This window comes from Amaranthus tricolor, chromosome 10 (assembly GCF_026212465.1).
Source record: "Amaranthus tricolor cultivar Red isolate AtriRed21 chromosome 10, ASM2621246v1, whole genome shotgun sequence".
In the NCBI taxonomy this organism is placed as follows: domain Eukaryota; kingdom Viridiplantae; phylum Streptophyta; class Magnoliopsida; order Caryophyllales; family Amaranthaceae; genus Amaranthus; species Amaranthus tricolor.
Window position 1 is genome coordinate 10,262,950 of NC_080056.1, and position 14,638 is coordinate 10,277,587.

Below are 14,638 nucleotides of genomic sequence, written 5' to 3' on the forward strand. Positions count from 1 at the left end.
TATTCACCCGAAACATAGTGATGATGTGCTCGCCCGAATCTAATGTGATTCGCCCCTTTTAGAAAAAGAGGGAATCATCATCCATTCACCCGAATGGTATGATGAGTCGCCCGAATCAGAGCTTGGGGATGCAATTATGCTTTGTTTAAGTGCGTGATGGTCTCCGGGTTTGATGAAGTCTTCGAGGATGACTTGTAACGCTTGGGAATGCTTCAATACTCATGTCTCATCTTTGATCATGGTGTCTAAGCCTCGAACTCGTGCTACTTGACCTTAAAACCTCCGAAAATACTTGAAATAACCTTAAAACACCTCGAAGACAAGAATAAGGTAAGATCGAGTGGAGTATGTATAAAACCAATGTAAAAGAGCGAGACTCAACACCATAATGGGGATATAAATGTGCTCTAAAACGAGCACATCAAGCCCTAAATATCCCAACGGCTAGTATGAGGCAATACTATATTTTTGAAACTTCATGAACACTTGAAGAACACCAATTCTCTCCTACCCCTCAACGTCTATTAAGAATTTGTTCAAGAGTTTAATTTGTTCTTCAATTAATTTTATCTCTCATTTATTGTAATATATCTTAATGTTTTAGAGAGTTAGACTAAGATTTTAATTCATGCGTCAAATTGTAGAATACTTTTTAAAGTATTTGTTATTTAATCAAGTGTGAGTGTGAGATTTATCTTTTGTTAAAACAAAATTTGTAAATCATTTTTCAGGGAAGAACATGGTGTGAGAAGATAGTAAGACCTTCTTAGTGGTCTAGGTTCCATCTAATAAAAACGATTTAATCCTACGGGTTGACAGAGACCCATAGGCGAGGAGTAGACTATTTGTAGCCAAATCTCGATAACTACTTATTGTGTTTTGTCTATCATTTGTTTCTCATTTTAATATATTTAAATTATAAGTTGTTAAAATCCACTTAAAAACATATTGGGAAAAATTGTTTTGAAACGTAGTTCATGCTCTTCAAACGAATTTCAAGAAAATTCTTAATCTAATAATACTTTGTATTTATCCCCTCTAGAGAGTTTTTAGATGTCCTATCAACCTTCAGATTCACAACAACAACAATATAATCCATATAATTATCAACATTTTATTAAAAGTGAATTCATGAAAATAATCTTTTGTTAAATACCTTGCAATTATATCGATCAAATCGATAATTAAATCAAAAATCAATAATATAGAATAATTCTCACAAGGCCAAAATTATTATACATTATAAGTTTTTATTTACAATGGTTTTGAGGTCAATTCATCAGATTATAAGTGATTATTTTAATTAATAATTAAATTAAGATTTTTAGTGACAAGAATAATTTAGCAATATCTAAATAATACTTTAAACTGATAAATTATATGCCATTAAAGTTAACTTATTTTATAGTAAGTGAAAATAGACTAACGATAATATTTTAATTTAATGGTATAATTAAAATATCCTAAAACTTATTTAACAAATTAGTCATTTTTAATCTGAGTGTCTTAAAGTCCAAATAAGTTAGTTTGGTATTATTTCTTAGTTTTTCATTTTACAATTACGGACTAAAATTAATCTAAAAATCATAAAAAGTTCCTAAAAATTCATATTCTGGCCAAAATTTGTTGGAGAATGAAAACTATGTTTTTTTTAATTATTTTAATAATTAAAAACAAATTTAACACCATTTACTATTTTAAAATAATTTAAACACATAAATATCGATAATAACTAATAATCAAATAAAAACAAGAAAAATATATGATAATTATCTCTAGCGTTGTATTGCTATAATATACTTCAAAAAAATAATTAAAAAAACATTTCTCAAAGCCTCATAAGTACGTTCATCATAGAAATCCATTATAAGATATTTTTAAAATTGATTATGAAGACTCAACTTCTTTAAGTGATGATGTTCAAAACACATATTAAATTAAACAAATAAATTAAGTAATTGGATTTTGTTGTTCAAATAGGTCCAAAATCATATTAGATATATAGTAATTAATTGATAGATAATTAAGTCCAAAAATATGTTGAAATAAGTTTAAAATAGGTTGACTTAAGTTTAACAATTTTATAAGATAAGATTAAATAAAAACTTATGTCTTAATAAATAATTACATGTTTTTGTCATATAATTATACGATTTATAATTTGATAATTTGAATGAGTAATTTATTTGGTAAACAAGTTTATACTAATTATAGGTTTTCCTATAAATATGGAGTTGTTTTTAGCTCAGTTAAAACATAGGATGAATAATTCATATGAAGCTAAAGTCTAGGAATTTTATGTGGCTTATGTATTTCGGTTGTTTTTGTTTGGATTAATCAATATTCAATGCTTGGCATGAGTACCAGCTGGCAGCATATCAAAGATTTGAAAGAGCTGAAAATATTAACTAAAACGTGTGTTGAACAAGTCATATAGTGGAGCGTCAGATTTTACATGCTGTCCAAGTTTTTGAAGAATGGTTCAGCATAACCAGTTGGCGATTATAAAGGAATGAAGTTTTAATTGTTCAAACGGCTATGTTGGAGGCGTAACATGTACATAAGAAGCGTCATTCAAGAATTAAGAGAATTGCAACACATCTTACGAATTAACTTTCTACTTACTTTGAGATTTAATATTTAAAAAAGTGTTGTAAACTTAATTCATCTAATTCTCTCATTTGTAATAGGTCTTAGAGTAAAAGAGAGTTAGAACTTTAATTTCATTTAAGCCTTAAAGCTTAGAATACTTTTTAAAGTATTCATTTTGTTTTCTCTTTTGCGAGATTGGGATTAGAACTTTTATTAGGGAAACTTGTAAGACGTTCTTCAAGGGAAAGAACGTGCTGAGAGAAGATAGAGAGATCTTCTTAGTCATCTAAGGTTCATTAAAAAAGGCGTTGAATCCTAAAGGTTGGAAGAGAACCTATTGGGGGGGGGAGTAGGCTATTGATAGTCGAACCTCGTTAACAAATCCCTTGTCCTTATTTAAGTACTGTTTGGCATTTAGTTCTTAAATCTGTTATTCGACCTAAAATAATTGCAGAAAACTGTTTTGAAAGGTCTCCCAAGCTCTTGAGCTTACCTTTCAGAGAAAAATTTTAAAAGATCTCCTATCAATCTTCAATTGGTATGAAAGCTGAGTTTCACGTATAAAGATTAATATCTTGTGATGGATCCGATAGGAGAAAGGTTGTTTGTTCAAGGTCGTTCGTAAACTAGGCCTCCTTTGTTTTATAGAACAAATTTCTCTCATTGGAAAACATTGATGAAGATGTTTGTGATTGATCAAAATATGGAACTTTGGGACATCATAACCAAAGGACCTAAGGTACCAATGAAAAAATGATGATAGGTCGTTTATGTACTATCAAACAAATCCTAATATGCAACTAGTATAGCAGCAGTTAGGGTCGAATCCATAGAGAACAACGTAATAAATAATTATTTTCCGGCTACCAATTGATTCTAAGTAACACACTAATTTGGAGAATATATGTCTAAACTAACTAAATGACTAGAGCACAAACAATTAAATTAGAAAGGTAAATCGATGATACTAAAACATCTAGGGATAAATTTCCCCACTAGCATGATATGATGACAATGAGATCCTACTATCCTTACAACAATCATAACCAAGTTCAATAGGATGAATACACCATTAAAGATACTAATAACTCCTTTCGAAGACTATTAGCTTCACTACCATACTATCAAACTTATTTTCATGGAATCAAGTATAGTAATGACATTGAGCATAGTATTCTATAAGATCCAACAATCAAATCTATCTATTTTCATGAAGATTATCAAGCCCTTGATCTAAAAGGAAATTCATTCAACCCTAACTTTCGTTAGCGATTGAATGAATTGTTAACCACAATTTCCAAAATTTCTATTGAAAAACATGAGTTAACTAGCATAAGAAACTAAGCATGAACAAGGATTATGCATAACAAAAAAGGGATTAGGATTCAATAATTCATCATCAACATCATGGCTAGGGTTCCATTTAACCCTAGATTAAGAAACTACTCACACATATCAATTGGAACAAAACAAGAATTAATTAAAGAAAACATGATTGAATGTAATAACAAGAAAAGGATAAAGAAATAATACTTGCAGTTGAATACCAAACCATGAACGAAAGTAATTGAAAGTTAAAAGGCTTTTCTCCCAAAGTGAAGAATTAAAAGTATCTAAAAACAGAGAAAATGTTGCTCCCCTCCTTTTTGGTTACATTCCTCATCATTTAATAAAAACCGTGCGGAAAAACGGTTAATAGAGAAGGACCGGACCGGGTCTCTGGAAGACCGAACCGGGTTTCTGAAGACCGGACCGGGTCCGTGTGCTGAGGGTTTTTCATAGAGCAGAAATCACAGGACTCGACCGGGTTTAAGCAAGACCGGACCGGGTCCGTGTGTTGAACATTCAAGCAAGTGATTTTAGACAAAACCAGCCGGGTTTAAGCTAGACCCGACCGGGTCCTGGGCTTGGATGCTTACGTTCCTACTTCTTGCTTGAAATCACCCGGGTATGAAAATACCCGCTCGGACACATCATCTTGTGCTTACTTTTCTTCATGAGAACGCGGCAAAAGTACAAACGAGACTCAACGGGACTAAAAGCATGTCCGACTGGGCCCGTGAGCTCACAAAAGTGTCGTAATGCGGTCTCGAACTCTGCCAAATCTCGAAGCACGCATTCTAATGCTCAGGAGTGATCCGCATCCAATACAAGAGTGGAGTAAAATGGCCTGAAATAATCAAAGACACACAAACCTCCAACCAAGCGTAAAACCACATGGAAAATGCGAAATCACACATCAAAATGCCATAAAATGCAAGGGAAAGGAGCATAAAAATATAGTATGAAGTGCATCCATCAAACTCCCCCAAGCCAAACCCTTGCTTGTCCCCAAGCAAATGGACCATCAAAGAAAAGTGGAGATCATATAGGTCAACAAAGTTCTTCCCCAAAATTTTTTTGAAATTCATTTAAAAGCAACTTCAAACGTCTCGGCATTTAGGCGCACTCAACATCAATCCGGAATATCATAGCGCAATAAGGCTTTCACAATTCATCCAAAAGGTAACTAGTTAAAGCCATCGTAAACACATCATAAATCAAATGAAGAGGTACTCACGGGGCAACTCACCACTCCATCGTCGATGAGTCTAGAACTCATTACACACACTAAAGTAGTAAAAATGACTACTTCCATTCCCCAGCAGTGTTTCCCTCCCAACTCTTACACTCGTGTGTTTAAAAGGACAAAATGATCTCTCCAATACAAATAACATTCTAAAGAATTTCACTTTAACTTTGCTATCCTTCTCCTTCGAAAAAGACTTCAACTACCAAGAGAATCAAATCAGGCTAATAATGGATGTAACGTTGGCTAAGGTTATTGGTCATGCTAAAAATATGAGATCTAGTAGGGACAATAGGGAGTGAATACTCTTTTCTCGCAATTACACACACTTCGAGCAAGAACAACATACAACCAATCTTAAATGAATTAACCAGCGAAATTTCGAGCTTCTAGAAGGACAAGACATAACCCCTTTATTTGAACATTTAACTATAAACATAAATCATGTTTTTTTTTGATGATTTTTATTTATTTATTTATTTTTATTTTTTTGAAGGAAATAGTACTTGGGGGTGTCTATATACAGAAGAATTTAAAAGAAACTCGAGATTTTACAATTATGGATCAGTAACCACACCAATAACCAACATCAAACTTAAATAACCAATTCACTCCCTAAGGTGTAAGGGGGAAATGTTGGGATTGTGGAGTTTTAGTAATGCGGGTTGAAAGAAAAGAGGCTCAAGCTCAAGAGGGCTAAAACCTAAAGTCAAGTAGTGCAAGGTGGCTTTTTAGTCCATGTGGTTTCAAGTAATATCTAAGCCTGAAAATCATTTTCAACCAGGTATAGCTAGTCAAATTCTAAGAGGAGTAAAGCAAAGTCAAGATCAGTCTAGCCCCTAATAGGCGTCCTAACAGATAATGCACACACATTTGAATAGGCTTACTCACCAGCTAACCTACTCATGCTCATGAGGCAATTAAATGCCACTTAACTGGTTCTCAAATTAGGAGTGTTTGTGGTTTGCCTCTGACATCCAAATAACAGTATCACATGCCAAAATACCAGTCAAAATATTTTGCAAAATTCATTTTAGGGGAAAGGACAATGTTACACATATACAGGAGATTCCAACAGTTCTCATCAAGCCATAACACTTTTTTTTGTATGCATGCGAGAAATGATAAAAAATATGCAGTTGCATGAGTGAGTGAGCGGCAAGTGATTATCCCCCCCCAAGCCAGTCCAAGCGCGGTCCTCAGTATTTGGCACAAGATCAAATTAATGATCACTTGCCTGAACCACCACCTCCAGAACCAGAGGGACCACATCTTATGAGTGCAGAATGAGGGATTAATACCCTTGATGTCATCAATAGTGTATCCAATAACACTCTTATACTTTTTCGAAATTGTGAGCAATCGCTCAATTTGAGTGCCATTGAGTTCAGCATTGACAGTAACAGGGTAAGTGTCATTATCCTCCAGAAAGACATACTTCAAAGAAGGGGGAAGGGGTTTTAATTTTACTAGAGGAGGCGTGGTACACTCCTTTCGTTCCTCAATGGTGAACACCTTCCAAGGTGGGGTGTCCTCAAACTTAGCTTTTGTAGGAACAAATGTAGGTGCAGCATCTAAAACTCGAACCATCTCAATCACATCGGCCCTATCCTTCTCATAGTTGCCTTTAATAACTGTATAAAGTGGATCAACAATGGAGGGTGTGGACTCCCTCTCTGTAATAGCATCGACTATCGCATCCACCCGATAAACAGTCTCCCCAATGGCAGGATATTCCATGGATGAGGGGAGGTGGAAATGTAGTTGTTCTCCCAAAATCTCAAGTGATAATTTCCCATTCTTCACATCAAAAATGGCTGATGTAGTCTTTAAAAAATCACGACCCAAAATCACCGTAATGCGGGCATCCTCTTTCATATCCATGATGACGAAATCGCAGGGTACGAAGTAATTACCAACTTGGACGGGTAAATCCTCAAGAATACCAACTGGGTATCTCACAGATCGATCGTCTAATTGTATGGACATCTGAGTAGCTTTCATCTCACCATTGATCTTTTTGCATAATGTTAATGGCATCACACTCACACTAGCCCCTAAATCAGCAAGGGCTACAGCATACACATCGTTCCCCAACTTCAGTGGGATAGGAAAACTACCAGGATCAGCTTGTTTCTTAGGAACCTTGCATTGCAAAATAGCGCTACATTGCCCATTTAAAGTTTCCACCACACTCTCCTCTAGCTTGCGTTTATTGAAAATGATGTCCTTGAGGAACTTAGCATAAGAGGGCATTTCCTTAATGGCTTCTAAGAAGGGGATGATCTGTAACTTGCTCAAAACGTGAAGAAATTTTTCCATATTTATGCTCAAGCTTCGCCTGTGCCAATCTCGAAGGAAATGGCACTGGTGGTGTGTAAGTTCGACCGGCAATTGTGGGCTTGTCTGAATTGACTGGGTCATCCGTTTTTTCTTCAGAAACTTCATCATTAGTTCCTGAATCTGGAACAATAATAGGTGAAGTCTTTACCTTAGGGGTTGGATCATGATGTGTCCTACCACTCCTCGTAGTTACTGCATTGAGTTGCTGATGGGGGGATGTGGTTGGGTTCTTTTCTGTGTTTCCCGGAAGTTGCCCCTTTTGCATGGACAAGTTACTCAATTGCTGTGCCATTTGAGCCATCTGAGTATCGATCATTTTGTTGTAGGCCAAAATCTGATTAATGGAGGTGCTGAAGTATTCATTTTGCTTGCTTTGGGTAGCAATAAAGTTCTCCATCAAACTCTCAAGGTTGGACTTCGGTGGATGTTGCTGTTGAGGTGGGAAGGGAGGTCTCTGTTGGAAACCCGATGGTATGTTGTACGAGGATGAGGGATTCTGGGCATTGTTGTTTCTGTAGGAAAAATTTGGATGATCCTCCATCCTGGGTTGAAGGTGTTGGAATAGGGATTGTATTGCTGTCTGGCATTTTAATTTTGGATGACATTGACTTGTTCCACAGCAGCAACCCCTTCGGCTTGAAGTTGGCAATCAACACTAGAATGTCCATTTAAGCCACAAGCACCACAGACTTTATTTACTGCAGCTACATCTAGTTGCTCAACCTTCCTTGTCAAAGCCTGCACATTATTAGTCAAAGCAGCAATAACATCCACTTCATACCTATCACCTCGCTTTGGAGTTGATTGTTCTCGCCAGTGGTAATTTGAGGCCATGTCATCAAGAATTTTCTTGGCCTGGGTCAGTGTATTCATCATGAAGTTACCCCCAGCAGCAGCATCCAAAGAAGTCTGAATCTCATGCCTCAAAGCATTGTAGAGTGTCTCAATAACCATCCAATCTGGTAATCCGTGATGTGGGCATTTTCTGATTAGACTTTTAAATCTCTCCCATGAATCATAGAGTGATTCCCCGTCTTTTTGCTTGAAAGTAGAGATCTCATTTCGGTACTTTGAAGTTTTTCCGGGTGGGTAGTATCGATGCAAGAATGCCTTTTTCAGAGCCTCCCAAGTAGCAATGGAGTTGGGTTCTTCTTCACGTAGCCACTCCTTAGCCGCCCTCGCAAAAGAAAAAGGGAAAGCTATCAACATTAATTGATCGGAGGTGACGTTGTTGTACTTGTGTGTCATGCACTTGTCGATGAACAGATTAATGTGATCAGTTGGGCTCTCATTTTCAATACCATGAAATTGATCCTGAGCAATCCAATTGAAAAATGCTGACCGGATCTCATACTGGTTCCCGGTAATCTCTGGTCTCACAATGCTAGTAGTGACAATGCTAGCATCAGGGGTGAGGTAATCCAGGAGGGGTTTCTCTGGTGTTTCAGCTATGGTTAAATCTTCCCTTCTCTTGTTTCTTCGCCTTCTTTGCCTAGAGTTGAGTCTTCTTGCTGTTGCTTCAATTTCAGGGTCAAAAGGTACTAGTTCGTGTCCCTATCGTCTGGTTTGCATGCAACAAAAGAAACTAAAAGCAAAGGGTTAAATAGATAGGGGAGGGGGGACATAACCGAAGCGAAATCAGAGAGAAAGAATCAATTTAAACTCAAAAAATAAACACTAAACTAATCCGTTGTTCCCCGGCAACGACGCCAATATTTGATAGGTCATTTATGTACTATCAAAAAAAATCCTAATATGCAACAGGTATAGCAGCAGTTAGGGTCGAATCCACAGAGAAAAACGTAGTAAATAATTATTTTCCGGCTACCAATTGATTCTAAGTAACACACAAATTTGGAGAATATATGTCTAAACTAACTAAATGACTAGAGCACAAACAATTAAATTAGAAAGGTAAATCGATGATACTAAAACATCTACGGATAAATTTCCCCACTAGCATGATATGATGGCAATGAGATCCTACTACCCTCACAACAATTATAACCAAGTTCAATATGATGAATACACCATTAAAGATACTAATAACTCCTTTCGAAGACTATTAGCTTCACTACCATACTATCAAACCTATTTTCATGGAATCAAGTATAGTAATGACATTGAGCATAGTATTCTATAAGATCCAACAATCAAATCTATCTATTTTCATGAAGATTATCAAGCCCTTGATCTAAAAGGCAATTCATTCAACCCTAACTTTCGTTAGCGATTGAATGAATTGTTAACCACAATTTCCAAAATTTTTATTGAAAAACATGAGTTAACTAGCATAAGAAACCAAGAATGAACAAGGATTATGCATAACAAAAAGGGATTAGGATTCAATAATTCATCATCAACATCATGGCTAGGGTTCCATCTAACCCTAGATTAAGAAACTACTCACACATATCAATTGGAACAAAACAAGAATTAATTAAAGAAAACATGATTGAAAGTAATAACATGAAAAGGATAAAGAAATAATACTTGAAGTTGAATACCAAACGATGAACGAAAGTAATTGAAAGTTAAAAGGCTTTTCTCCCAAAGTGAAGAATTAAAAGTATCTAAAAACAGAGAAAATGTTGTTCCCCTCCTTTTTGGTTACATTCCTCATCATTTAATAAAAACCGTGCGGAAAAACGGTTATTAGAGCAGGACCGGACCAGGTCTCTGGAAGACCGGACCGGGTTTCTGGAAGACCGGATCGGGTTTTTGAAGACTGGACCGGGTCCGTGTGCTGAGGGTTTTCCATAGAGCAGAAATCACAGGACTCGACCGGATTTAAGCAAGACCGGACCGGGTCCGTGGGTTGAACATTCAAGCAAGTGATTTTAGACAAACCCGGCCGGGTTTAAGCTAGACCCGACCGGCTCCTGGGCTTGGATGCTTACGTTCCTATTTCTTGCTTGAAATCACCCGGGTATGAAAATACCCGCTCGGGCACATCATCTTGTGCTTACTTTTCTTCATGAGAACGCGACAAAAGTACAAACAAGACTCAACGGGACTAAAAGCATGTCCGACTGGGCCTGTGAGCTCACAAAAGTGTCGTAATGCGGTCTCGAACTCTGCCAAATCTCGAAGCACGCATTCTAATGCTCAGGAGTGACCCGCTTCCAATACAAGAGTGGAGTAAAATGGCCTGAAATAATCAAAGACACACAAAACTCCAACCAAGCGTAAAACCACATGGAAAATGCGAAATCACACATCAAAATGCCATAAAATGCAAGGGAAAGGAGCATAAAAATATAGTATGAAGTGCATACATCAAAGGACAATCAAGGTAACAATGTTGAAAAACTCGAGTCCGAATACTCACAAAGTAATTTGGAATTCGTGTCCAAAAACTATAGAGCATAAAATTATATCAGATGTATGTTAAATGTGCTTTCTTTAAAGGCTAGTTACAAGAGGAAGTATATGTTAAACAACCAATTGGTTTTGAAAATTCGAATTTGCCTAATCATGTATTTAAACTAAACAAAGCATTATATGGCTTGAAACAAGCTCCAAGTGTAACATTCGGGAAAATTAATATTTTAAGACGAGTAATTTTAATAGAATTATCAGTGCGAGAATGACCTTACATACACATGACATACAATATTCTTAATTTAACTTCTTCTTTTCTTTTCCTTTTCTTAAAAAAAATAAATAAATAAAATAAAATAAAATAAAAATTAAAAAAAAAACCCAAACCCTTTCTTCTTCTTTCTCACGCGAGGAACTCAAGAAAACCAGGCAACCATTTTTCTCCTCCCTTCCCTTTCGTATGAACCAGCAAGAACACCTTCCTCCTTCTCTCTCGCCGCCATATCCTTTGAAAATGGCGGATTTACACTGAAATTCTTCAACTAATAGTCGATCTCCTTTCCTTTACGACATTCCTCTTTGAATCTTTAAACCTTTATTTCTCGAAATTTCTTTGAAGAAAACGTCAATGGCTGCGAGGGCACGACTCGTTCTTCTTCCCTCTGATCTTCGAAGGACCTGCGTGCAAAATCAGTAAGTCCTTGTTCTTCCCTTCGTGATTTTCAAGATAGATTATCTATACTTCTACATTCTTAATTGTTTTGTGTAAATTATGGCTAATTGATTTTTCCTGTTCATTTTCCTCTGAATTCGAACCATAAAGAGTATAGAATCATTCGAAATCTTCCTTCATTGACTTGAATTCTGCCGATTTGGGGAAGGAATCAGTGAGTTTTGGTCCCGTTGATTAAACATCAAATTTAAGCCGAAAATAAAGCTTTGAACCTGAATATTTTTCGTTTCTTGCTGCTACAAACAAAAGGTAGTTCTTCTTGATTTCTTCCTTGTTTTTCCTTAATAATTATACTCTTATTCATATACTTTCCCTTGCATAATCTTTCATTCATGTGTTAAACCCAAATGTTGTTGAATCTTGGAATATGTATGAATTAGTAATGAGACATTAAATTGGAAATTCATGGAAAATGTGTTGAGTATTGCTAGATTCTTGGACTATTACTGGAATGTTTGATGTTTAGTATTGAATTAGATGGACTTGTGGGTTGAGATTAGATTAATGGATATGGAGATTTAAGATTGGTTAAGAAACATTTGTTATTGATAAATATAGATCAATGTGAAGATGAGAACTTATTGTGGATTATAATTTAGTAGAAGACTACTCTAATGATTTAATTTTGATTAATTTAGTATTCTTAGATGTTTCTTTTGAATCTTGTTGATTGAGGAGTTAAATGTTTAAATTGGTGTTAATTAGATGAATTAATGGAGGATTATGGATGTGGTAAACCGAGAATGTTGAAAAATCTAGATATGGTTATGAACTTTACTTTATTATAATGTATTGAGGATTAGAACATGTACTGTTAAGATAAATAGGAATTCTAAAATATGACCTTAGATTTATCTATAGTCATAGGAGGAGATGTAATAAGTTATGTGTTAGTAAAGTTGTATCGAATGCTCTTGAGTGATGTTATGATCTTGTTATTCTTCAGGAAACGATTTCTCTGCACGCTCTTTCTAGTTGATAGCTGCGAATCGATCACGGCTCTTTGAAGCGTCGTCTTTGGTGAGTAGTAGCAGTCCCTTAGAGGGTCTGATCAGACTACTTTCTTGAAAATAAACTTTTTACTAAAGCTCTTTGAATTGGAAATTGTTGAGACAAATGTTGTTGTGAATGTTTATGCTGATATTATGATATGGTCAATGGATCGGGCTTGCGAGCTGGTCATTGATGGAGTTGAGGAACATTGTTCCCTGCTCCCTGTTTGAAGCGAATTGTCATTGAGATATTGACTAGCTTCACCTGAGAGTGACATAGCCTTAGAGCTATGGATGTTCCTCTCAACTAGACTCCCTGTGCGCACATAGATCTAGGAAACTGATGTTGCTTTTAATCCTATGATTTAAATTACTGTGTTTTGTTGTTTGGATTGTTACTTCTCATTCAGTTTAATCTGACCTTCTGTTGTTTCCATCTTTTAGTTTGATTACAGATCGGAACCGGTCGGGAACGATGGGTAGCGGTGATTGAATATCGTTCCAAGGATGTATATTGATTTGAGCACGTAGGAATTTGTAGATTTGTATTAGGATTTTGGATAAATGTAAATTTGTTTTGGCTGTGCTGGTTATATTGGACTTGTAGAGAATTGTATGATTATCTTGTGTATTAGTTAGATGTTGGTTTTGGGATTTAGCTGCGTTAGTCACGTTGAAGAGCTTGTGACCTCTTTGCTTGAGTTTTGGAAGTGTGATTTCAGTTTCTTGGGAAACGAACCCAGTGATGACCCTGTTTACCTAGTCAACGGTAAGTCGGGTTGTTACACCAAGGGCTTGGTATGACAAATTTAGCTCACATTTACTTGAGAATAAAATTGATAAAACACTTTTTATTAAGACTAAAGGAAAAGATATTCTTGTTGTTCAAGTATATGTTGATGATATATTGTTTGGAGCTGCTAATGATTCTTTATGCAAGGAATTTTCTGAGATCATATGCAATGAATTCGAAATGAGCATGATGAGAGACTTAACATTTTTTTCTTGGACTACAAATAAAGCAAACGAAAGATGGCATATTTATTTGTCAAAGTAAATATGTTAGAGATCTTTTAAAGAAGTACAATATGTATAGATTCTAAAGTGCCAATACGCCTATGAGTTGAACACTAAGTTTAGATCAAGATATAAATGGTAAGAGTGTTCATTAAAAGTCTTATAGAGGTATGATTGGTTCTTTATTATATTTAACAGCTAATCGCCCGGGTATAATGTTTAGTGTTTGTTTATGTGCTCGTTTTCAAGCTAACCTAAAAGAATCTCACTTAACAGCAGTTAAGAGAATCTTTAGATATTTGTAGGGGACTAAAGACTTCGGTCTATAGTATCCTAGTTGTGGAAATTTTGCTTTGATTGGTTTTTCAGATGCGGATTATGCTGGTTATCAGGTGGATAGAAAGAGCACTTCAGGATCATGTCAATTCTTGGGATCATCTTTGATTTTATGGTATTCTAAAAAGCAAAATTCAGTGGCTTTATCTACGGCTAAAGTGGAATACATAGTAGCCGGTGCATATTGCTCTCAAATTTTATGGATTGCACAACAGCTTCGAGATCTTGGAGTTGATATCAAAGGTATTCCAATTAAGTGTGACAATACAAGTGCAATTTGTATTACTAAAAATCCAGTTCAACATTCACGTACAAAACACATTGAGGTACGTTACCACTTCATACGTGATCATGTTGAAAAAGTTAATATTACTTTATCTTTCATTCCTACAGAAAACCAATTACCTGATAAATTTACAAAACCTTTAAGCCCTGATCGTTTTGCACATATTCGTATGGAACTTGGAATGTTGAATGATTTGGCATGAACTTGGGGGGAGTAAGGGCAAAATAAACACTCAGTATGTATTTAGGGGGAGTATTTTAATTGATTATTCTAGTAATTGCATGATTAGCTTACATGAAAAATTTGTGTGATTGCAAGAGAAATATACGTATTTTTTAATAGATTAACGTATATTTAAGGATTGAAAAATAAATTTTAATTTCTGAAAATATACTTTATATATAAAAATGGGATTTAAAATTAAATACCTTTAATTAATATTGTTG

General features: G+C 35.5%; 1 protein-coding gene and 1 non-coding gene across 2 annotated transcripts; both read left to right on the top strand.

Moving 5' to 3' along the window:
* Positions 1 to 8,468: 8,468 nt before the first annotated feature.
* Positions 8,469 to 8,574, top strand: LOC130826389 (small nucleolar RNA R71). The gene has a single exon (XR_009047091.1). It is a non-coding gene; the product is annotated as a small nucleolar RNA R71 (small nucleolar RNA).
* A 2,882-nt stretch (positions 8,575 to 11,456) lies between these two features.
* On the top strand, positions 11,457 to 14,394 carry LOC130824816 (secreted RxLR effector protein 161-like). Its single transcript, XM_057689834.1, has 3 exons — positions 11,457 to 11,521; positions 13,908 to 14,149; positions 14,300 to 14,394. The coding sequence occupies exons 1-3, from the start codon at positions 11,457 to 11,459 to the stop codon at positions 14,392 to 14,394; spliced, it is 402 nt and encodes a 133-aa protein (XP_057545817.1).
* Positions 14,395 to 14,638: the final 244 nt, after the last annotated feature.